Source organism: Pleuronectes platessa, chromosome 18 (genome assembly GCF_947347685.1).
Source record: "Pleuronectes platessa chromosome 18, fPlePla1.1, whole genome shotgun sequence".
In the NCBI taxonomy this organism is placed as follows: domain Eukaryota; kingdom Metazoa; phylum Chordata; class Actinopteri; order Pleuronectiformes; family Pleuronectidae; genus Pleuronectes; species Pleuronectes platessa.
The window spans coordinates 1,785,114-1,811,108 of NC_070643.1; the positions used below are offsets into that span (position 1 = coordinate 1,785,114).

The 25,995-nt window shown below is 38.0% G+C and overlaps 1 protein-coding gene across 1 annotated transcript in view; it reads right to left on the reverse strand.

Moving 5' to 3' along the window:
* Positions 1–1,061: 1,061 nt before the first annotated feature.
* The window catches only part of epb41a (erythrocyte membrane protein band 4.1a), a 42,343-nt gene continuing 17,409 nt past the window's right edge, over positions 1,062–25,995 (reverse strand). Inside the window, exons 15-20 of the mRNA XM_053446589.1 lie at positions 24,796–24,966; positions 11,158–11,286; positions 9,890–10,006; positions 8,220–8,300; positions 7,783–7,902; positions 1,062–3,552 (exon numbers count right to left, since the gene is read on the reverse strand). Of these exons, the coding sequence (XP_053302564.1) occupies positions 7,804–7,902; positions 8,220–8,300; positions 9,890–10,006; positions 11,158–11,286; positions 24,796–24,966 (597 nt within the window). The 3' untranslated portion in view covers positions 1,062–3,552; positions 7,783–7,803. The remainder of the gene's footprint in view (positions 3,553–7,782; positions 7,903–8,219; positions 8,301–9,889; positions 10,007–11,157; positions 11,287–24,795; positions 24,967–25,995) is intronic.

A 25,995-nucleotide genomic window follows, 5' to 3' on the forward strand; every position in this document is an offset into this window, starting at 1 on the left:
CTATCTGATCCTGTAATCTAACAGACATATTCTATTATATTTGTAAATATCACACATGTTCAGTTGAAACCCACAATAGCCAATTAGACCAACTGACCAGGAAGCATCATGTTTGGAATCAAATTTGCCTATGCAGCACAAATGTCTCCAATGCTAAGTGGAGAAACTTGTGTAATTAGGACAACAAAATTAGGTCTTGTTTTATATGGTCCCACATTTAGTTGCAAAATATTGCACAAACAAGTGCAACCAGCAGTCCGCCTCTATGGTTATTTTTTAATCACTTGTGGTCCTGCCTCTTGACTTGATAATTTAGTGTGTTAATTCTCATTTTTGAATTGGTAACATATGTATTTATGTCTGTGGTCACCCATAATTTTATACTCAGTTAAGATTTTAAAATCCTTTAGTGTGCAGTACACAATATTCAACTGCTATCTGACACTACTGTTAAACTATTGTTACTATTACCTCAATCATTATTTATTATCAGAATTATTATCATTATTATTGAATAATATGAACCCTTGCTGTTATCATTAATAATATAATTATATCTATTAATATCACTGTTATTATAACAGTCTAATCAGGCTTATACAATTTTATAAAATCTTTCTCCTCTCTCTTCCCTATTTTTCCCCGCTCACCTCAACCAGTTGAGGCAGATGGCTGCACAAACTGTCTACTTCGGTTTCTTCCTGTTTAGTTTTTTTCTCTCCAATGTCACAAAGTGCTTGAATATTGTGGGAAATATTGTAAGATCTCCCAAACATGACTGCTTTCATTCATCAAGATCCATGCATTATTCTCTTAAGAAATTAACTAAAGAATGTTAAAGAAAGTAAAAAAGTTCCTGAATCCACCCCCTGATCCAGATCCGAATCTTCTTCTTTCCTTAGCCCATGTCCCATCCTTCAACCAAGGTTCATTGAAATCTGCTCTGTTGTTTTTGTGTAATCTTGCAGACAAACAAACACAAACCAACAATGGAACAAATGTACAGCAGCCAAAACACAATAATAAAAGAGACTTTGAGTACATTGATTTTTATTGTGATGTGTGCTGCTCTTTCACTAGATGACTTCCTGTAATGGTAAAATGAGGGTTCACATTCAAGAAACGTAGAAATGATGGCTTGCTTATTTCCGATGAGAAAAGGGAGTGCCACATATAAGATGACATCACGATAAAATAAGTAACATTTTGGGATGACTGTACAAAATATTGTGTTCTAAAGAGGCATGATAATAAATAAAATAAACAAAATGTAAATTGCATGTGCTATAATAAATATGATCTAAATGGGCAGTGTCTACTGAGCAGGGTTTTATTTTGCTCCTCTTGTCTTGGTACACTATAATAATAACACAAGCAGTATGCCAATTCTTAGACTATTCAGATTAAAGTAATAGTTTAAAGAAGATCAAAGCCTATTTAAAGGAGAATTATGAAATAAATTGAGGGCATTATAAACTGTTGACTAGTATTTAACTGAAAACTAATTTTGAGTTCACATGAACTGTCCATTCAATGTTTTTTAACATCATCTCAGGAATAACTCAGCAGTTCACTAAGGTGCACTTATGGTTAATACTGGTGTCCCACATGGATCTACTCTGGGTCTTCTTCTATTTACCATAAATGAAAATCATCTCTCCCACTCCACAGGACATTAACATTTTATGCAGATCCTAAGCTATATGACACATGTCTTATTTGGTTTTAAATCATTTGCTTGACTGTTTTGTGTACCAAGATTTACATTGTACAGACATCATGTTGACTGTATGACCTACAAACGTTGATTATACTTACTTTGTTTCACTCGTTTACAGCTAAATTTGATGGCTTACAAATAAATAGCAGCTAGCAGTAACTAACGGCATCCATACTCTGTGTCAGAGACACTTGGTATGATTGTAAGAATTTCAGCTCAGAGCTAATTCCTGAGTTTATGTAATGGGAATATTCAATTTAAAAATGACATTTGATAATACATTTTCCGAGCAAAAACAGAATAATGTAATTAAAGTCAATCAAATGTTGAAACAGAAACTTGCTGCAGCTTCACACATTCAAACAAAACAAAAAACAAAACTAGCCAATTTTATTCTAACCTTTCATTCAATATTTGTATTTATTTTGACTATTATGTTATTCATTTAAAAGCAGTATAAAATCATCTAATTTTACATGATTATAGATTGTTTAAAATGTCTAGATATTCTTGATAAACTGTTCTTTCTGTGTTTATTGACTTTGTTAGTGATGCCATGTTGTTCCCAGATGTGATCAATTACTTTGTGAGATGTTATGAAGATAAACAAAACTATGAAATCAACTTTAAATTGGAATTCCACTTTAAGCTTAAGCAGAGATCTTAAATTCACAGCTTTTACATTTGGACCTGGTGTAATTAAAGAATGGAATGTGTTGACAATGACATGCAATACTTATGAAATTGCCATTTGACTTCCCTCTCCCTGGATGAGTACACACTGCCCATTTAGTGGAGGAGTAGAAATGGAAAAATATGCATAACCACTGTAAATGCTAAAATCAATTAGTAGACTGTAATTAACTGTATGGGATGACTGAAATGTTCTCAGTAAAAAATCTTGAGGTTACATACAAGTGTGCTGAGTATATCTCAAAATGCGAAACACACAAAAATACGATAGGGTTGGGTATAAATAAACAAAAGGTAATTTCATTACACTGCTGTCTCCTTGGTCCTGATAAAGCCCTGTTCTAGTGACACAAGCACGACAACAATAACAACAAGAACAACTAAAACAATCAAAGATTTAAAAATCACTCAACAAATGAACAAGTCATAACTTTAAATAAGGTGAAGGAGTACTAGCCCCCCGGTTTGGTAAAATCAATCTTTTTTTTTATACATGACTTGAAAAAATATTATTTTCACATTGAGAGGGAAAATACATATTTACTGTACAAGAAATGACACCAAACCCGTGCTAAAATTTGAGAGGGATCCTCATCTCCCATTGTATACAATCCCAAGAAAAATCACCCACAATCCCGCAGTTGATGCTTTTTTGATAACATTGTTAAAAAACGCTTAATTTCCAAGTTATCGGTAACCAATTCTGATGTTAAGAAAAACTGTAGAAAAATAAAGTACCAGTAATCTCAAGATTAAAACACCAAATACCCTTGAAAAATTGTCTTAAAACCCAGAGAAATTTCCACTCATGATTTACTTTATTTTCTTTTTTTTTTCTCTTAAATTTCCCTCTTTTGTGAGTCCAGTGGTTGTTCTTTTGGCAGTAACTGGAACAAGACGGGGATTGTGGGGAATACAGGGGGGTTCTTGGGAATGTTCTGGTGACTGTATCCTTCAGGCTGAACTCCATGCTCATGGGAAAGTTCATAGTTCAATGTTGATGTTCGTTCTCTCTCCTGTGGTCTGGTGATTCACGTCACAAAGGCAGTGCATTTGGGTGTAATGGCTGGGGGGTGCTGAGGTAAAATGGTGTGATGTCGACACACAAAAGGAGGGAGAAGTGGGGGCAGCTGAGGGGTCTAAGGTGTAGAAAGAGAGATTGACAAATGGACAGAGAATGGGGGGGAAAAAGAGCCAGATTTCAGATCACATCGTGACAACACCAGCAAATTCTGACATGTGAGCACAGACTGAAAATAGATGGTAGCTCCTGTGATGAAGTAAGTAAAAATAGAACATAAAAGAGAAAATAATGAACATTTTAATATTTGCATTAAGTTGGATTACTATAAATGAAAATGTTCATTGTCAAATAAAATCATGTGAATCAGTCTAAACTTAATCTGCCACAAGGTTACCGCTGCTTTGATTGTTCACATTATAAATTCAGTCTAATTAACTTAACAATCATGTCAGAATATTATAATTATTCAGGAATGTTGTGTATACATGAAGTCATATAAAAATTAAAAAGTATTAGATTTTTAGTGTTTTTTCATCTAGATGTATTTTGCCTTAAAATTTGTCACGTGATGCGAACGTAATTTATCTTAAAATTAATTAATTTCCTTAATATGCTTACATTTTTTTTTTACAATTTCTCAATAATATAAAGTCATTAGTAACAAAGTAATTGCATTTCTTTAGAGTTTTTGTATATAATGATCTCATATTTTTGTTCTATAATGTCACCTTCCCCTTATTAAATGTAGTTAACAGACTTATTTTTCAGGTAAAGTGCATAATATTGATAAAAATGTTTAAAAAAATACCATTAATTTAAGAATAGTGTACTAGCGATTAATATTTCAGCCACTGAAATTTTATATTTTACTTTAAATTGAACACAGGTCTTGGTATTACTGGTCGCACCACATGATAAGTGGTCACTCCAAATGATATGAAAAATACAGATTCAGTATACCTTGGCAACAAGAGACACCAACACGAAGGAGTACATAGCAGTACAGCAGTATATGCGAACATAAAGTGTGCTTAATGTTTATGAAAACCAGGAGGGAAGGCAATAAGAAAGTCCATGTCACAGCAGCTTACATTTCTATAAGCTGAACATGAATAAAGCATCAAGTCTTTGCCAGAGTAATGGAATATGTAGGACTCTGATAAAATACTTTGTAGTTATATTTAGGGGATATTTAAACATATTGACGTTGACTGAATATGCCAGCAAACCAAAAGTACATGGGGGCATTCAGGTCCTCAGTGAGGTGTCACAGACTCTATTTGGACCTGGTATTATCATGTGTTCCAGACCTAACCCATCACATACTAACCGCTTGGACAGTAAATTGTATTCTAGTGTTAAGGTGTTGAAATAAATCCCACTAGTATTCATTATGTATTCTGCTTGCTTCTTTTTTACTGTATTGACATTTAGGTGTGCAAGCAACACTTTAAACACCAACAATCATTTAAGAGCTATCATAGTTTTGTTCAGTTTAATTTTTTATATGTTGCCTGTTTTGTTGCAATACTTTTGCTCTTTGCCCGTGAGAAATTATATTTCCAACAAAATACTTAAATTGTGCTTGTTTTACAGCAACAACCAAACTAAATGTAGTTACACAAAAGTTGTATAGCTATACATATACATGGCTGGTGGGAAACACATACTTGAATACTTTTGTTAACATTCAGTTCTCAAGCCTCCTTGTAAAATGAGCAGAGCAATAATACTTGAGGACTGTTTGGGGCCTTGGAACAACTGAAACATGACAAATGATGTTGCAAGTCTACAAGAACAGAGAGGAATGCTGCGGTCTGGCAGACCACACTGGGGCCTAAAAGGCCTTTAGTTCTGGATAACCGCCTCATCACTGAAAAGACAGACTGGGAGGTAGGGCTGTTATGTTTACATACCAGGCTGTCAGTGGGTTAAACAGCACCAGATTCCCAACCTGGACCCTCATAAACAAGGCCACAATTAAAGCCTCATGGGCACCATTACTTAACATACCTCATGCTGCTGAGGCATCTTGTTTCATGATGAATCAGATTTAACCAAACTACATCTAAACACTACTTTGGTTCATCCACATTTTCCTTTGCATGCAACTTGTGTAATAAAGAAGAATATTAAGTAGAGATTTGTGGTTAATTGAGTCCCAATGTAGACCTATGTAATGTTATATACAAATCACCATTTCCACATTCACATAATAGTATTTGTTCTCCTGGTCACCAGTTGTTTTCTGGTTTAATTACAGTGATAGCTTCAGTGTCTCATTATGGGTTAATTTACAATGAAGTCAAATTTTTTGTCAATACATTGAAGTCTCGCCTCCAGGCTTACTTCTAAAGCAAGATTATCAAGGCCAGATTTACTAAGAAAAGGACATTGGGAGAATGTGCACTGCAGTCTCTGATGACTCTGCAGCTGGAAGCTGTATGCAGCATCTGAGTTACTAAGACAGAAGCATAGCCTGACCATTATATGGTCAGGCTATGTATTGAGCCTTGTGCTTCCCTGCAACAAAGAGCAACACACAGGCGCTGCTCAGTGAAGAGATTTCACTAAAATCACAAAGCTCCGAAGATAAATAATGGTGTAGCTTATCTTCAGTCCACGTGTTTGAACTACATCTTAAATATATTACACTCACAGTGGAGGAAGTGAATATGGATGTTACTGCAGCAAATGCAGCCAAAAGCACATTTTAATGTCTTTGTTCTAAATCGTTGGGCTCTGTAGGCTAAATCCCATTACTTCCTGTCCTTGTTCTTTGTCAAATGCATTTGGAATGTGGAGAGGTGCACCTTGCAAACACTTGCTAAAATTACTTGAAAGCTGTGACGCCAGCACATATGTTTGAGGCAGAATGTGTTATCGTATTATTGTGGGGCGGCTGTGGCTGATGGGTAGAGTGGTCGTCCTCCAGCCTGAAGGTCAGCAGTTCGATCCCCAGTCTGACCCATCTGCATGCCGAAGTGTCCTTGGGCAAGATGCTGAACCCCGAATGGCCCCCCATAGAATAATAAAGTGCTGCAAATAGATGCGACTGTATGAATGTGTGTGTGAATGTAGAACTGTACTGTAAAGCGCTTTGAGTGGTCATCAAGACTAGAAAAGCGCTATATAAATATAAAGCCATTTACCATTTATGTGGATCAAGGTTTATCATTATAGTTGTATGAATCACAACTTTTAAATATTTTACAAAAATGTGCTCTTTTCAGATTTGCTTTTCATTACCTTTTAAATCATCAATACCACTAGATTTAGTAATCGACTTGTTACCTCGGATCAAAAGATTTTCTTCAGTTATTGATCACCGGTCCGATGCTGTACACTTACGACTTGGTCAGTGACGTCCCAAAATATTTTGTTGAGATTATATATCGCACAATCAACATGTTTCTCACAATGGCTTAGACAATAACAGACGCACCAACATGCAGATGAGGTTTGTCAAATTTTTATAGAGCCTTTCTAAAAGAACCAGTGCAGGTTTAATGCCGAGTTGGTGAGGAGGAAGAATTTTGAAGTGATAAGTGAGGCAGAGGAAAGCTAGCCACCATGCTAACTGCGGTGGTAACAGCGCAAAAACCCGCTGTCACGACTTTAACTCCACGGCTATCATGACACTGAATTAGAAAAACGCAGTTCGGAAACAAGACCGAGGAACCGCTGCGCTAAGAAACGATACTATAAGCATTTTGACCCGCTGGGTGTCACTTTATTTCAGCTAAAACTGTCCTTTCTAGGCGTGTTCGGAGTCAACTACAATTCTCTAAGCTCGTGCCAAGCAAGTCCTCTTCCATCTCAAGCAGCTCAAGCTCCATCAACAGCCTTTGTCTGATAGTTGCCATCATTCACTGTGTGTGAGGAAAGCCGGGAGGACGTAAATAAACAATCGTGGACTTTTCTACATATAATATCATGAGGTAGGCGTCTATAAGCTCGTCTCCCGTTGCGCCACCTACTGTTCTGTAATGTATTTTTATCTTTTACTTGACGTAAGAAAAGAGCTTTTATTTTCTATTAGATTTCTTATTTATAATACCTCAAATCAAATGTGAAAACTTGCAATAAATATTGTTAAAATATTATTCTATAATACATTATTTGATTTGTCAGTTGTTGACTAGACCAGACGTTAATACAACTTATATTTCAATATTTATTAAACTGAATCATAATGCTATTTTTCGGTACCTTTGCTTGAGGAAATGTTCTCTATCTGGATCTCTCTGAATTTTAATTGAATACCCCTGATCTGCAGGAACAGCAGCATCATTGTGATGCTGCTGTTCCAGTTTCAGTCAGAGCAGTCAGCGTAGGCACTCACCTTCAAAAGGATCAGCCTATGTTACTCTGGGGTGATCTCTGTTTCCTGGTGCACAACCACTTTGGTAACGGACATATCTGGGTGCTGCTCTTTTGCCTCTTTAATGGCCTGAGCCAAAGCCTGAGGAGTGAACAAAGGACAATCTAGGTTGGTTAAGGAGAACACAATTTATGAGTTTAATTAAAGTGGCTTGCGCACAAAACAGATTTACATGATATATGAACACAACTACTCTATAAAGCAAATTGGGACTTCAAATTATTCCACCTTTTTCTATCATGTTCACAAACATTCCAAGCAGACATCTGAGCCAGACACACAATTACAGCACTTTCTTAGTAGAGCTTTAAGGAAAAACAGCATTATTTAGCACTATTTATTGTGAGCAGGGAAACGTGAAAAAAATATTTCTCCTCCTCCATTATTTACATTCTCACCTTGTCATGATCAATTTCAGTGTCTCCAGTGATGACGATTCTCTTCTCAATGCGAGTTTCAGACATCCCTCCTTTCACCGTCTAAAATAAAAACATGATACAAGCTGAAATAAGAGAAGAAACTGCTGGCCCTGAGAGAAAAAATTTGGATGTAAACACAGTTTTTGAAAATGTTGCATGTCAACATGGATGCATGAAAGAATCTTTCTGAAACATTTGACAGCGTGCATGCATTTAAATGAGAATAAATAACTAGAATGGTAGAATGTCTTGCAGAAAGACACTAACTGCTCAATATACAATTTCTGTGCTGGTTATGCCAATATCAACTGCATACATCAGCATTCTTGTGTCAACGATAGGCTATGCTAGAATCCTTGAAATATTATTGTATAGTATTCTTGTAAGTATTCTATTGTCATAAGTAAATCCCCTAGACCCCTTGCTTTAGAGGATGTAAACAGCCAGTATAAGGATGCTGTAGATTCAGCGAGTTATGCTGAGGGCCACAACTTTTGGATATCTGGCAATAAATATAATCATTCTTATGTAAGTACTGGAGACTGGAGCATCTTCATGCAATGATATAAGCAGATAGGATGTATAAGTTCATCACATTACATTTTCCTTTAGCTGATGCTTATATCCAAAGCGACTAACAATAAGTGCATTCAACCATGAGGGTACAAACCCAGAACAACAATAATCAAGAAAAGTACAATTTTCTTAAAAAATGCCAAACTACAAAGTGCTATAAGTAAGTGCCATTTAAGTCTAACCCTAACCCTTTTTTTTTTTTTTATCAAGGTATAGTCGAAAGAGACTTTAGTTAAGTCACACTGAAACTTTAACGCACCAACTGGACATATATTAGGAACAACACACTAATACTGGGAAGTTCCTCCATCTGCTCTCAAATTGCCTCAGTTTTTCAAGAAAAAAATTTCACGGAATGTTTGACATTTCCCTTTGGGATTCTGCTCCATGTTGACATGACTGTATCACATAATTTCTGCAGATTTGTCAGCTGAATGTCAAATGTCAAATGAGCCTACTTTCTCTAGCCTCAGCTAAAATCCAACTTCATCAGACCAGACTGCATTTTTCAGGCTTTAACTGACCAGTGTTGGTGAGACTGCAACTACTGCCGCCTTTCTATGGCCATTGTCCTCTGACCTTTCTCATAAACAAAGCATTTCCATTTGCAGACATGTCAGGCACTGGGTGTATTTAGTTTTTGGCCTCATTCCGAGAAAAAAAACCTCAGGAGGTGGATAATAAATACTCAAAGAACCCAGTAAATGCCCAGAGATAAACTGTAGAGACTGTACTGTAAAGCGCTTGAGTGGTCAAGACTAAAAAAGCCCTATATAAATACTGACCATTTACCATTAGTACCCAACTGAAGTTTTCTTAATAAAGTATAAATAACATAAACTATCCTTATCCTTTTATAAAATAAAACAAAAAAACTTTTGACTGATTTTGATAGGACATATGAGGATATGGGAGGCTGTATAGTCTTCAGTAACCCTCAAGCAGGTACTCAAACAGTGGTTCAATACCAATGGCACAAGTGATTGAATGTAAATATCCATCACAGCATGGTAGTAAATTACTGTATTGATGTATAATGAGTTTCTGCAGGTCTGTTAGTGATGTGAGCAGACCTTGGTGATTTGGGTGGTGGTGGTGGTGCTGATGGTCTCGGAGGTGATGGTTTGAGCACTCAGCAGTACCCCTGAGTTCCTCTCTGCCAGGCTGTCCACCGGCTGTGGGAGAGACACCTTTTAAGTGTTGGAAAAGAATCTCAAATTAATAAATTTTAAACACACTTGTATATTATGTGTAATTTCTGTAATTGTTTACAGACATTTAACAACATTTCATTTTGGAAATTGTTGGCTGTGTATTGAACCTCAGGACATAATTCACCAAATTGGTAATCTTCTTTTCTTTTTCTTCAATCTAACTACATTTCCAATTATAGGTTGCTTTATTCAGATTACTTTAATCTTGGTTTTGTTGTAAATTCAAAAACGATATACATATTTCTCAAAATAATCAAAAAGTGGTTATGATGATAGATTATGGATTTAAATGGAAATAGAAATAATAGAGGCTGGATTATTGAGTAAAAGGAGCAACTGCATTGCGGCCCCAGTATCTCAACCTACCAAAAGGTTCCAGATTAAGTGTAAATTGTAAAGTTCACCCCTTCAAACTGATTAAAGCAATCCATCATGCAAAAGGCTGGTCTTACCATTGGAAGCAATTGGAATAAAAACTCCTGATCAAGGAAACTTGGACATGCGGACAGTAGGACTTGATATTGAACTGCCCAATTCTATAATGGGATGACCTGCTCTACTGCATGAGCCACAGCGGCCCAGTGTGTGATATTTAGTTTCTGGTGATGTAATATATGGTTTGTTAATACTGTGTGGATAAGTACAGTATTATTAGTAAATATTGATATGTCAAGTCATGTCCAATTTTATTTATATAGCACAATATCACAAATCACATACTTTCCTCAAGAGCTCTAGAGTGTGTTGAGCATTAAACACCCTCTATAGTGAAAATATTGTTTCCCATTTGGGCCCTCTACTTAATCTTTGGACATAATATAGACTGTTTCCACAATTTGAAAGTAGCCACAGGTTTATAAAATATGAAGATTTAATGTCCTATAGACATGTGAATAGCTTTAGCCTCGCCTGATTTAAACAGATAGCCAGAGGTGAGACAAGGGTAAAGATCTATGGTCGGAAAAAGTTCTCTGCAGCAAAGATTTGGTAAGTCAACATGTGCAGTTGAAAATAATTCTACCCTCCAAACGATGGGAGACCATTCAGGCTTTACTGATTGTATTTATCAGAACCTCAGATACTTTGAGAAATGTTGTATTCTGTGCGATTTCCAGAATTGCCCTCACCTGTGCTGACTCATATGTAATGGTCTTGGTCTCAGTGTGAACTAAGGGGACGTCCTTGTAGGTCACGGTTCCTCTCAGGGAGTTGGTGACATCTGAGATGGTGATTGTCTGGGTCTTTAGCACAGGAGACTGGGGGGATAAAATGAATAATCAGGTGCAAACTCTCTGACACTCGCACATTATAGCCTCTAGCTGGTACCATACTGGTGGGCAGAAAACATTGGTACTCATTGTCCTGTTAGCATGCACATACATTAATACTGACTGCTGGGGTAACTGCTGTAGTTTTACATTAGTTAAAAAAGGCAGAAAATTAATACCAGTTCATTTTTTATTTCACACATGTTATAATTCAAGTTTGTTTCTTCTGACTTTGAGTTGTGTCTTTGTTATCATTGTATGTGTGTATGAAGCATCAGAAGAATGAAGTGTCTCTAAAATCAGTCGCAGTCCATATTTATATCTGGAGGTGCACATGCCTGTAGTATCTGTATTGTCTTTACATTACTCAGTCAGTATAATCTTAGATAATCCTAACCAGAGTTACACTGATGGTTCACTGAGCAAGAGCAGTACAATAATCACAACCAGGTATTTCCCTTATATGTACCTCTGCCGAGTTTAGGTGAGACAGGTGATTCGAGGGTGAAAATTGGTCTCATCTACCACATCATTCACAAAAAGTAAATTGCTCCTGTTTTTCAAAATGGTGCCCAGGACTAGATGGTAAATGTAAAATGGTTTTGTACTTATATAGCGCATTTCTAGTCTTGATGAACACTCAAAGCGCTTTATATTACAGCTTTACATTCACCCATTCACACACACATTCATACAGTGCATCTAATCGCAGCACTTTGTTATTCTATGGGAGGGCCATTCAGGGAATATCCCAAAACAACAGACACGACCAGAAACTATCCTGAACATAATTGTCTTGAAAGTGAAACACAATTTCTGGATACAATCCCATTCTAGGTTCTTCTAAGACCTCCTCCCTCCACCAAGTTTGATGAAATTTGTTTCATTTGTTTTCGCGTAATCACGCTAACAAATGAGCCAGCCGACAGACATGGGTGAAAACATAACCTCTTGTTGGAGGTTATTAGCTTCTCTCTCACAGCTTTCCAGTGGTATTTCTTTTCATCTATAAAGAAATCCATTTCAGTCAGACAACTTACGTTGTTACAACAGATTTAGTGTTTGGCGTCTAGCCCCCCCCCCCCCCCGGGATGGTGGAGGGGCTGACGCAACTGGTGGCAATACTGCAGCAGCAGTCCGAGCAAGAGGTTGATGGGAAATGTCTCTATGGTTAAATAGACAACCTGATAACGTGGGTGTGTAATATAGATGGTTGTGGAGAGCGAGGTATGTCCCATGATGTATGTCACATGATGTATGTATGTTGTATGTTGGCGCAGCGCAGCTCGAGTTGCCTGCCAGAACTAGCTCGCCGGCGTCGCCACATTTCTTGCATTGAACACTAGAGGACATTCTATGTTAAAACTGTGAAAACAAGGCATGAACCTGCACAATTCAAACACCACCGACTTCTTTCCCAGTGTGATCATCATGTCACAGTCTCGGCCAATAATCATCATCCTGAGGCTCTGCAATTCACTTTACTGCAACCATGAACATAAAAATTCCCATTGATTTCAGTGATGTTCCTCTGTCATTCCTTTCAATTAGGTGCAAACTAAATCTGCAATATGGAAACAATAAAGCCTTGTGTTTTAGGTTGCTAAACGCAAACCTTACACAACCAGTGAAAAGGTTACAATAAAATATCATGGTCTAAGACTCTATATTAGAACAGGATAAACCACCAATACCCAGAACTAAAAAGTCCCCATACGGCAGCTTCTCAACAGGTTCAACTCAAGAAAGCACTGAACAAACTGATTGCTTGTGCTGAACACTTGCCGTTTGTCAATGAACCCAAAACCCAAAACTCCAAAAAGAGCCAAATACTGCTCCCTGAACTACATAATGTTTGTGTACTTGTGGACCACAGTTCACTGGTGGTGTGTGCTTTATTTCGTTGTCAGTTGAAATGAGTAGTGGGAAAGCTGGTGAAACAAACTGTACATATTTGACCTGTACTGTCACACATGTCAGAGAATGTGAGAGGTGACCTCCATCAATGCAGATTGGACTGGTTACAATCAGGAAATATACAATATTTGTGACAAAAGGTTTCAAAGATCCCAAAACCCACTCTGAGGGCTCGTAAGGAACTAACTTAGTAAAAGAAGCTTAAAAACTTGCATTTGAACCAGGAATTAAATTTCATGAAATTAAAGGGATAGTTCACCCAGAAATGAAAATTCACACAATCTACTCACCCATGTGTCGATCAAGGGGTTGGTGAGGTGATTGGGTCCCAAAAAAACGTTTGGAGTTCAGGGCTAAACAATGTTCCAGACCTATCTTCAGACGTAAATAAAGCAACAGAAAAAAACACAACATGCCTCCATACTGCTCGTGTGGTGTCTTGAAGCCCCGACATTCATATTTGACTCTAAACAAGTTAAATTGCAAGGTGTTTTCAGCCTAAATGTCCTCTGATATATTTCGACGAGGTGTATTGAGGGACCATCGGAAATGCTTACGTACACTAGCTCAGCCAATTCTGCTGGACTTTTAGGCTTAAAACATGGTGTACATGACCTCATTACGAGTTGTTTATGACTGTCGGGGCTTGCTGACACTTTGATGACACCACAGGAGCAGTGTGGAGGCATTTGTGTTTTTTCTGTTGTTTTATTACGTCTGAAGCTTTGGTTACTAAAGTCTTCAATTGTATTGGATTTGGCTGCAACACTGTTTACCCCTGAAACTCCAAAAGTGTTTTGTACACTTCACCCACCCTTCCATCAGCATAGGGCTGAGTAGATAAGGAGTGAATTTTAAAAAGTTAATTTGTCAACCATCATCGTATCAGGCCAGCATGAAATATCAGGAGCGGAAATGTGTGCGTGTGTCTCCAGACAGCACACACACACAGGCCCCGGGGCTTCGCCCCAACTCACTCAATCAGAGACGCACATATCAGATCAGAGCTCGTTCCTGTGAAGCAGCCGGTCAATGACAAACAAGACACAGTGTTAAAAAAACAAGTTGAAAAGAAAGTATTATGAAGCCTGTCTTGCTCTTTGGTTCACAGTGAATGAAGGAGGACATGAGGAGAGACCAGTGTGTATTTTAGGTCTGAAAACTCTGGCAGCTGACAGTTAGGGACCCAACAAATTAAGAAGACACTTTGAAACATTTCTCCCTAGTCACATGCATGTGTTCTTTTTTGTTAAGCTCTATCATCGTTGTAACAAAGCGATTATAATTTAAGTAATTTTTTCTCTATTTTTTAAAAAGTACAGACTGATGGAGGAATGTAGTGATAAATGTCACCAAAAGTACTTCAATTAAGTTGAATTTAAGCAAAGTTTAAGAAACAGATTAACAGAAATAAATGTTGCATGTTTTAATATATCTGTTTCCTACCATCTTTGTTGTGGAAATCATTGTTAATAATTATTGTGAGAAATAATTAACATTGACATGATCAGACAGTCTCTTCACATATATTATTATTGTTATTAAAAGGTGATCTTTGCAACTTTGTTATTCAGGAAGTTTGTATCAAATAAGTAGCCCTTCGTACTACTCAGTACCTATGAAGTAACTCTCAGTTTCAAAAGGTTGGTAACCCCTGCCATAGATCATCAGTTCCCAAACTGGGTTACGGGGTACGCGAAGTGGTTCAGGGTGTACATAGTGGTGTGCACAGAGCCCTTGGGGGCTGGAATCCCACCTCAGCCGGCGCGCCGGCCCTCACCTTTCACTTTCAATGCTTACGTCAGACCTCCTAGGTCAATGTTCCAAGATGGGTCGGACCCCCCGTTATGTTGGTTTCATGTTGGTATCCGCCGCCGCCACGCCCCCCCACCCTGAACGACGCAACATCATCCAGGGCGGAGGGGCGTGGCGGCGGTGAAAAAAAAAAGGGGGAGTACGAAGCTATTATGCTATGATTTTACTGGTCTTGGCCCACTTGAGATCAAAGTGGGCAGTATGTGGCCAATTAACTAAAATGAGTTTGACTCCCCTGCTTTAAGGTAAAGACAAACATGCAAATAACAGCATTTGGTGACATTTATGAGAGCTAATGAATAGATAACATACATACAACAAACTGCAAGTTTCTTTGACTGTTAGCTAGAGGCAGGAGAGACAGTGGACTAGTGGCAGAAACTTGGACTATGAGCAGAAAAGGTCTCTGGTTCGTCTCTGGTTCGACTCCACGGAGAAAAAACTAAAAGACAAACCCGGATTGATCTGTCCAAAAATCCAAGAGGATTCTCCCTACCCTGTCTAGTGCCCCTGAGCAAGGCTTCTATAACCTTCACTGTTCATTATATGCTCCCCGGGTGCCGTACATGGTTGCTCACTGCTCTGTGTGTCCTGCACCAGATGGGTTAAAAGCAGAGGTTAAATTTCCCTACAATTGCATGAGTGTGCCTGTGCATGTCTGTGCATGTGTTTGGGATAAATATATGTATCTTAATCTTAGTCTTCTGTATGCTATATGATGAGATAGGAGGCAGGTGGACAGACCAAGTTGTCGTCTAAGGTGGAGACGGGATCAGCTGTTCATCACATGCGGAGTGGCAGTAGTGACTTTCACAAGGTGATGTCATAAGTCCACTCTGTAGGCTCCGGTTGGACCATCATTGAACATATGTGAGGCAGGAAAAAACTAATAAACTATGATTCTTACCAATAGATGCAAACATGATTGAATAGATATACATCTAATACAATCATGTTTGTCAGTGTAGATTAATCTAGTTTTCACACATACCATACTGGGGCTTTAAATTATTACTATAAAAGTGACAATATACCAAGATAGAGAAGAAATCCATTGGTTGCATGAGGGTAAAAAGTTTTGTCATTTCTAATATTGACACAGTGAAAATGTTAAATACAGAATCCAATGACACTGACTCTGGTCATAATAGACGTCCAATTATCCACCAAAAGGCTGAGTGCATTAACTGAGCATATAAACAGTCTTTTTTTACAGTATTTATTTCATTAGTAGTGTTTTAAAAGTAGCAAAGACACATTACAACTTATATCATGTCAGTCCAATCATCATTTCAAAGGGTAAACATTACACTTTCCCAGTGTTTTTTAAAATAATATTTTACATTTTATTCTAAAAGCTCTGAGCATCACCTTCACTGTAGATACAACATTCCTTTCTATTCTTTGAAATTATGTTGATGAATATTTAAATATAGCAATGGTTCTTACAAGAGGGATAGTGTTAGAGCCTCTGAGCCTCTGTGGAAGTCCCAGAGTAGTGTTATGATCAGGTGTAAAAGGAGATAATGTATCACATTACATGTGATATATTATCATCATATGCTCATTACATGGTCCACATGAACAACATGATCCACATTTACAAATGCACCACAACAAAACTTAATAAAATGCACAAGCACTGTAGCTAATTAGGCTGAGCGAAGGTTTCAATTCTGCCACTGTTTATGGCAGTGTGTGGACACGTGCAGAGACCAGATGTAAAGCTATAAATGCAACTTTTCACAGTGAATTAAAATTGAAATATTAATTCACAAAGGACTTTTTGGGGAATTCCCGCACACCTGCATATTACCACTAAACTGTAGTGTATCCTTTCAAGTTTTTTTTTGTGTATATTTCAAACACGTGGGTATGTTTCTCATAATTATCAGATTATTAGTACAACTATTGTAAATATTATCTCTACAGTCATCTGATAGCCACTATACTTGTGATGCTGGTTTTAATTGATTTGGTTGATGGCTAACTTTCTATTTGTACCGCATTATATTGAGTGAGGCTCAGACTTGACAGAGAGGTCTGAGCTCTGCTGAGGACATTTTCTAGTAGTAGAATTAATTGAAATGCATATGCCATAATCTTCATTACCTCTACTGATGGAGTATACAGTACATTAAAAAATACAACTGGTGCTGATCTTATATTTTTGTATGCCTGTTTTATAGCAGATTTCTTGTTATGGTAAAGTTAATTTAGGCAGTATGAATGAAAAATAAGTCTAATTATAAACTAAACTGCAGCAGTGAGTCTTTCCAAATTCTGCAGTGACTAACAAACTAATAAGTTTGAGTCTCCTGAATACTGCATGAATGAATATGTGGTAATGGGCAGTAGTTCAGCATGTACAGGGTGAAAGGTTGTCAAGTTGAGGTGAGTAAAGTGTATGGGCATCAAGTCCATTTACATGTATCAGTCAGTCAACACCCACTCTACTTAAAGTAATCTAAAGTTGAATCAACAGTACTCAAGTAAATTTGTAACTGTTTAAAATTATGAAGAAAAAACTTTCCAGTCTCTTGGGGTGCATATATTCTTCTTTTAAGTGAGGAACAAAATAGGCTTGTTTAGTTTATTAATATGTACAATAACAACCAACTTGGGCCAAAATACTGAAATTTAAAAAAAATTGATCCTGAGATTTAACAAAGATAACCGCACCAGATTTATTTGCTATCCATATTTACACCATGCTAAAACAGTCATTTGCTGCTATTAGCTGCAGAAGTAAAATGATCTGAACAATCAGGAACTTTGACTGATGTTGGCCTTCAGAGTAAAACGATTTCAACATTGTGCCAAACATCTTTGAGCAGGATTATAACAATCTTTGTCTGTGTCAACAAGAAAAGTTGCATATCATAGCTTGACATACAAGGAATACCATCAGCACTTATACAACTAAAATAGTTTACATACTCAGCAATGATGTCATGTAAACAAGTACACCACATTATAAGAGGTGCAGCAGCTTACATTTAAGGCATTTGAAGGTACATGAGCAGTGCAGGACTGAGCTGAACCATCATCTCTTGCAAATGTCTTAATAAGATGATCACGTTTCTTATAAGGTGTAGGAAATTCCCAAAGTCCCACTGAACTATGGTTTTATCCCATTCACATCACTGTTATTATATCCTTGCATCATACCATGGAGGTGTCTACGTGGTTAGTTCAATCATGTATTTGGGCTTCCATCATTAATGAGGTCATAATCAATATTTGTTCAACAACAAAAAGTTACTGGAAATGTATAAAATTACTGTGTTGCATTCCTGAGTAATTCCACTCATGGATTCTTAACTCCCACGTGGCCTGATTGTCATCTGATACTTGGTCCAGGATTAACATGGGGTTAATGCGAATCAATCACAATAGCACTCTACTAAGCTACACGTGGATTCTTAATAGTGACTCAGTATACTTGTTCCACACAACTGAATGGGGACTGTTTAACGTAAACAACTGAACTGAGATCTTGGTGTATTTTGTCATGTATCATGCCACTATAGCCACTGGACTGATGGACAGCAGACAGCAAAAAGTGCTTGATACTAAAGAGAATACAGTGTATATATATATGCTACAATGCATGTGATAAATAGAAAGTTCCTGAATAATTAAAATGTCAAGTTTGTTTAATCAAGATTCAAGATGACAAAGGAATGTTACCTTGTTGTTCCCTCGAGCGAGAGAAAGTAACTTCTAAAACATGAAATTGCACTTCATTCTCTATTTCTTAGCAATAAAAAGCATGTTTGCTAAAATCAGTTAATTCACTTTGCTGCTATGTTCTGGTATGACCAATAGGTATGATTAATGTTAGTCTATAGCAGCATATCATGACAGTGAAACTGACATTATCAGTGATATTGTTTAGGGCATATCGTTAGTATTTTAGCATTTACCATTACTGTCATTGACCTTCACAGGATGAAACAATATATGGGGCTATAGTAATGACCATGCTTGATATCCAAAGACTTCAGTGGTGTGATTCTATGTTTTGTTCTCCAGCCAGTAACATCAGAGCTAACATAATCTGTTAGCTGGTAGCAATGCCTGTCAAACCTGCTTTCAAACTACAGATGGTTGCCTGACATAATTTCAAGGGGCCAGTGGCATATTGTTAATTACGCACATTATTTTTAGGGTTATAAGTCACATGCAAAAAAAAGAAGTGTGTGAGCGCTGGTCCCAGATGCCCTAATACCTATATCTCTATCTAGCTGCTTAATTGATATGCAAGTTCACACTCCAGGAATGCTTTATACCCTGGGGGGTCTCAAAGCAGTGTTTTATCTTCATTGTGACAGAAGACGGAACATCCCATTTATCCATGAAAACATAAATATTAATTCAGCCACTGGGTATTTTGCAGACTGTTTATACCCCAGATAGTTTGCCAAACTCATTGGTTGGTCATCATTCCCAAAGCCTTAAGATGTATTCCTGACATTATCACTGACTGATTCAGTAGCTTTTAGCAATGGAGCTCCTGATTGATGACCAAGAGCTCTACTGTAATATATAGTATGTTACTGCCTCATTAAAGCTTAATAAAACACAGAGAAAGCATAATCCAAAACAATAAGCCGCTGAGCCATTAACACTATGTGCAGTTAATGTAAGGTCTAAGTTTGTACTGAACTCGAAGTTCGCACCAGAAACAGATTGAATATACAAAGGACAGTGATGCATTCACTTACTATTGTACTTACTTTGGTGCATTTATCACAAAGGGTGATGCATTAACTTACTGGAGGACATACTGAAGTGCATTTGAACATCTTAGGACAGGATATGAACTAAATAGTAAATGACTAAGAATCTATAGACTGAACTGAATTAAATTATTCAAATGATTCATGATTTCCAACACTAAATATGGATATGAAACATCGATGATTGTAGGTGTGGACTAATTATTGGTTAAAACTGTGTCTCGAGGAGTCCTCTTTCAAGCACTTCAGGTATATCAATGAGTTAGCTTGTAGGAGCTTATCATATCTGCCAGTCACAATTATCATTTCAGTCAGAAAAGTTGATAGCTTTTGAAAAAACAAGAAGGCTGTTTTGCAAACCTCTATCTGAAAGTACACTGGATTTCTGTAGATTGTTCATAATCAAATCTCCATTATTGTTATGAAGAAGTTGACAGATATAACATAGAAACAGTAAATAAGCAAGGGAGGAGCATATCAAGGATGACTGGTACTTCAGACCACGTCCATAGAGGTCGCTGTTTAGTGAAATTTACACATGCTAGCTTAAATGAGTAAAATTTATTTTGGAATCTTGCCAGATGTAGCTCAAATGTAGTACATGGAGGAAAAAATAAATAATTGCAGTATAAAAAGGTAAAAATAACAAGTTCAAGGTAGAGGGACAAACCAGCACTTAAATGAAGCAGTCTCTAGATCGCTGGGGGCATCTTAAGGAATACAAGTTCTGGATTTTCATATATATCTGTCTTTTAAATAAAAGCAAGCCACAGCATGGTCAGCGCCATCACGAGCAGTCCTGACACGAAGAAAGACATCCGTGACTGCTTGAGCCTGGCTGGGTTTAGCTCACATGGGTTTACCAAGCTCCTCCCCTCGTCTGGCACAGTGATAGCCACCTTTAGAGTGTGACCATGGCCTTGTTCTTCCTCCTCTTCCTCCTCCTCCTCATCATCATCATCAACCCAAGCAACCTCACTGTCCACCTCATCTTCTTCCAGCAGGCAGGCTTGTCTGTACAGCGGTGGTCCCCCTGGCACTGGGGATAAACTATATGCTCTTACCTTGCGTCCAAACAGAGACTGCCTCCCTCGCTGTGCTCAGCAGCAGCAGACCAAGAGAGACAGATAACAATGAACAGAGAAGGGGAATATGGTCAACTGACAGGAGAGGGGAACAGGGGGATAGAGCAATGAGGAAGGTGATACTGAAGGGGAGGAACAAGAAAGGGAGGGTCAAGACAGTATTCACCAAGGAGGGGACATTGATTTGTTCTTGTAGTCCCCTGTCCCCTTCAAGTTTCAATAAAGTTGTTTGTGATGATGCCTGACAGAATAATGTTAACATGTACAGACAATTTACTTCACTTCATGCATTTACTCCATGTTTGTTTTGGGGATCCATATATAACTATTGTAACTTAGCTAAAATTACCCAGATAATCCCATACTCTAATTATGCCACGGTTAATATGTTGGGTGCCTTACTGTAATATGAAACAGGAAACCTCTAGTTCTTACTTCTGTGTGGTGACTGTACATGATGTGGGGTTTTGTTTATATTGATTTTCAGGATTTACTGGTTTTGTTGAAATGCACATGTGGGAAACATTCAGAGGGACTTGATTTAGGACAAGTTTTGGCTTATGTTTTCATAGATATCTTTTGAAGCAATCTATTGTGCAATGTTGTAATATCTGGGAATATTGCAACATTGGACTTCAAAGTCTGACAGGGAAAAAATTAAAAACATAAGGAGTAACTCAAGAAAATCTGTTAATTGCTCTTCATGTGTTTGTTGTTTTTTTGCAGAATTGTCTGCTCCCATTGGATGGTTTATATGAAAATAGTCTATCTTCAACAATTGAATACATTGATTATCATTACATATAAGTACAATAAATAATTTAGCAACAGGAATGAGGTTAGCTAGAGCTTGTTACAAAGGTAGGCCTAATCTGTTATTGTGCTGTATTAAGTAGCTAGCTGTGGTGGTTATACAGTGGCCAATATTAACTCTGGTTTAATAGCACACAGATAAGATGACATCTGTGTAATCTACTAAATGACAACATCCGGTTTGCCAGCAGATGGACTTTAACAAACTGGAAAATGTGATTACAACCTTGCTGTAATATAAACAAATTTAATAACACATCATACTCTTTTTATTCTATGGGTCACCTGTGTGACTCCTATGGGTGACCCTATATCAGAATTTTAACTAACATTTCACCTTGTGTGAAAATGAAACATATTGTTTGCTATATTGGTTTAAAAATGTATTTTTTTCTTTTCTGTACTTTAAATATGTAGGTATACCCTGCAACAGAGCAAAGTTGCATAGCAAAAGTAAATAATGGAAATTGTACTTGGTAAAATTACTGATGTTACTTGAAATAATTTGACTATAATTTCCTCACACAGAATAAGTTACCCGCTGATTTATTAATTAAAACATTCCCTAAATGACAGAATATCAAATGTTATTTTAACACTAAAACCCCATCATTAATATGAGCACTAGCTGAGAATGTTTTATTTGTAAAAAGATGGCAGCAACAGTGACGTGGCCTAATCAGCCTACACCTTTGACATAGCAGAAGGAAGAGGTAGACAGGAGTAGCAGGGGAGGCGGAGAGTATTAATAAATGTGTTCTCCATGGTGGGAGCAGGACAGGCATTCTCATAAAATTCTGCCTAGTGCAAGCCATTTTGGCAGTGCAAATAAAAAAACAAAAAAAACTGTAATATGTCACTTGCATTGCTTTATAATGCATCAACAGTCTGTCAGATACGTGTCAGGTATTTGGAAGAGCTCACAATCAGAAACTCTCTAAGGTAGATCTGCACTGCAATCAGTGGGGGTAATGAGGATGTATAATTGCACACAAGGCAAGATCTGTGTTCAGCCTGTACAGAATCAGAGAATCTCATGTGTCATCACAATTCCTAGCATTCAGCAAGAATGAGGATTACCAAAATTATGCCTCTGGCATTCAGCTAAAAAGTGCTCTTATGGCTGGATTCTTGAGTTTTATTTTTTATTTTAATAAGATGATGTCATTTTTGTGCAGGACCCCATAGCTAGGATATAAACTGTGTCTTGTGAGTAGAGGAGAGCAGAGAGCCAGAGGGCGAAACTGGCAGGTCGGAGGTCTGAGATCCTCTCTGACCTTTAGTATCATTGTCTGAATGCGCAGGAAAGAATGGTGAAGGCTGTGGGGCAAAGGCTGGAGTTGCTGGGTTTTTGAGTGGAGCCCAATCAGGCCCACACTTCAAACAGTAAGGGGATAAGGAGGACAGATGTGGCAGAGATACAAGACAGAGACACAGGAAAACACATAAAGACATCCAGGTAGGGATAGATACATGGAGGAAGATTGGAGGGTGAGACAGATGGAGGGAGGGGGTTGTCAGTCTTCTTGCTATTAATCATTCTTCTTAGCTTATTTTCCTTGGTTATGTTGTTCTCCAGTCTTTCACTAATTATATCAGGCACAAGAGTCATGCAAATACATTACTATTAATCTAGCCATGCGATTGATTGGCACATCAAGCAGGATGAAAAAGCTTGCGATGGCCATTCACGGTGCAAAGGTAGTGGTAAGGGGCCACATTTAAGGTCAAAGGGTATGGGATCCAGGACAAGGCACCTACAAAGGTGCCAGTATGCTTCAAACTAAGTGGTTGGCAGGGTGTTGAATGGTGCTAAAAGTCCCTTTCCCCCACCTACACCTTTCCCCCTTCTTTTCAGGGGGCTGCAGTTTTTACAGCTTTTGTAACTTTTTCATGAAGAGATTGTGCTGGTGAGGGTACGCAAGATTTAAATCCCTCCTACTCTTTTTCCATTTTTCACTGAACCACTTCAGTCTCTTCCCATGTGAGCAGTCAAGTACACCACCATGAACGTGTTACAGAGTAGATTGTTCCAAAGTGTCCGACCTTGTCTCCAGTTGTACAACTGTTATTGTCTCTCTCTATGATCACAAGCCCTTCCCCTTCAAGTGGGCAAGTGTTAGAATTACTATAAACACATTTCTTAAGGCATATATAGACAGTACTTATGCTAGCTGGTTTGAAGCATACTGAACCCCTAATGTTGCAGCTGAGCAGTCTATTGAATTTGAAAAGCTGCTCGTTAACAGAGGGCCACAGCCACAGCCTCCGGGTGCCATTCTTTTCATAGCTCATGAAGAAAACGCCAGGCAGCGTTGACCTTCTGCAGCCTGTGCCAGAAAGCACTAGATCAGAGCACCTTTACCTCAGACACGCCATCAACTATTCTGTGTGCAGGTACAACTGCGGACATCCTCCCCTGCACGCACACACACGCACACACACGCACACGCACACACACGCACACACACACACACACACACACACACACACACACACACACACACACACATCCCATCTTCACATTGGCAAATAGAGTATGAACAAATCCTGAAGTGTCTTTAATCCCTTTGTCAATGCAGTTATAGTGACATCATGCTTAAGCAATGGAATGACATGGAGAAAGCCAACAGCACCCCTAAATAGAGGATCAGTGTACAGATATGTGGACAAGTGCTTTTTTTTATTTTGTAGATAACAACTGTATGCAGTGCTATACTTGGTCTGTAATTGGGATCATAATATAATGATATCACATGAAAGGATCAAAAGGGTGCTATTTCACACTGCAGGCTCGATGATTTAATCACTGTCTCATTAGGGTTGGGATATCCAGTAGATGTATCTGAAGCTGACATAAATAGCAAATAGCTTGCGAGAGAAGTTTTTTCAGGTTTACTGAGCGGCCTTCATTCAAGCTATTCAGAGTGTTACGCAGTAAGAATAATGGTTTAGAGGAGCACGCTGCCATTTAAAAATTAAAATAATTAATGTTACTTAGCTTAGCACCTGTCTCAAACTGACAGGCTATATATGGATGATCCCACATGGGATGGAATGAGGTCTAATCAAGAATAATAAAAAGTATTGATGTATTTTGCGCATCAGATTGCTGGACTCACCGCTGGCGGGAGCTGGCCATTGATGCTCGCTGTGCGGAAAGGTGAGTTGGTGGAAAGACGCTTGTCCCACTCACTGGGACGAGGTTCCGGCACTGACTCCATGAAACTCCTCTTCAGCTCACTGATGCTAGTGTGATGACGCATGATTCCAGTCTGGGTCTTATCCACGTCCTTCAACAGGAACATAAAAGTCAGTATCAGTAGACAAGGGATAGAATGATAACATGAGAGAACAGGAGAAAAGACAGGATTATAGAAAATGATTGAGTAAGATGTGAGATAAAGGAGGAGTGAACTATAAACAATGAAGTCCTTTTTTTAAAGGAGATAAATAGTTTTAAAAACGATAATTTAACAAATCATTCTTTAAAACAGAATGAGGCCTTGTCATATTCTAATGCAACGATCGAGTCGGCCTATTCTCAATGACATGCTGAGGTCAAGGAAGAAGTTATTTTTCAGACAAACCGGACACCAGACTGCACTCATGTGGATCATGACAAAAGATTTGAAGCAGCAAGGTTTTGAGGATAACTCTTGGTTACAGGTGACTTAAAAGGCAGGTTCAGCAGCAACTGGTGCACAAATTATGGCTGTCACCAATGTAACAAAGAGGAAATGTTTAATGACAGGGGTGTGTCATGTTTCTCTGAAAAACCTGCCTATGGTGTACAAAAAGTAGGAAAGCGGATGAATGGTCAGTTAAAGGTTCAGTGTGTAGATTTGAGTGACATCTTGTGGTGAAGTTGCATGCTGCAGCTGAATTCCCCCTCCTTCCAAACATGAAAGATAACCTGTGGTAGCCTTCAGTTGTCATAAAAACTCAAAGGTGTTTCGTTTGTCCAGTGTGGACGAGTATAAAAAAAACTCCATAGACAGGACCTGCTCCCGATGCAGATATAAAGTATTTACATATAAGGGGCCCATTTTAGGGTAAAGAAAACAACAAATCATACAATTTAGATGAAACACACTAGTGAAAACATCACTAGGATTATTTTAGATTCAATTTCTGCCAATAGATCCCTTTCACCTAAATCTTACACACTGGACCTTTAAGTGCAGGCAGGAAAGGTAGTCTGCTGAGGGATTATAACAAGCCCAGTAAGTTTCAGTAAGTTAAGGGAGGAAGGGTAAGTAAGCAAGTGGCTGTTTCCAAGGTTGTTATTTTGTGTATGATCTCCTGGATGTCAGCAGCGC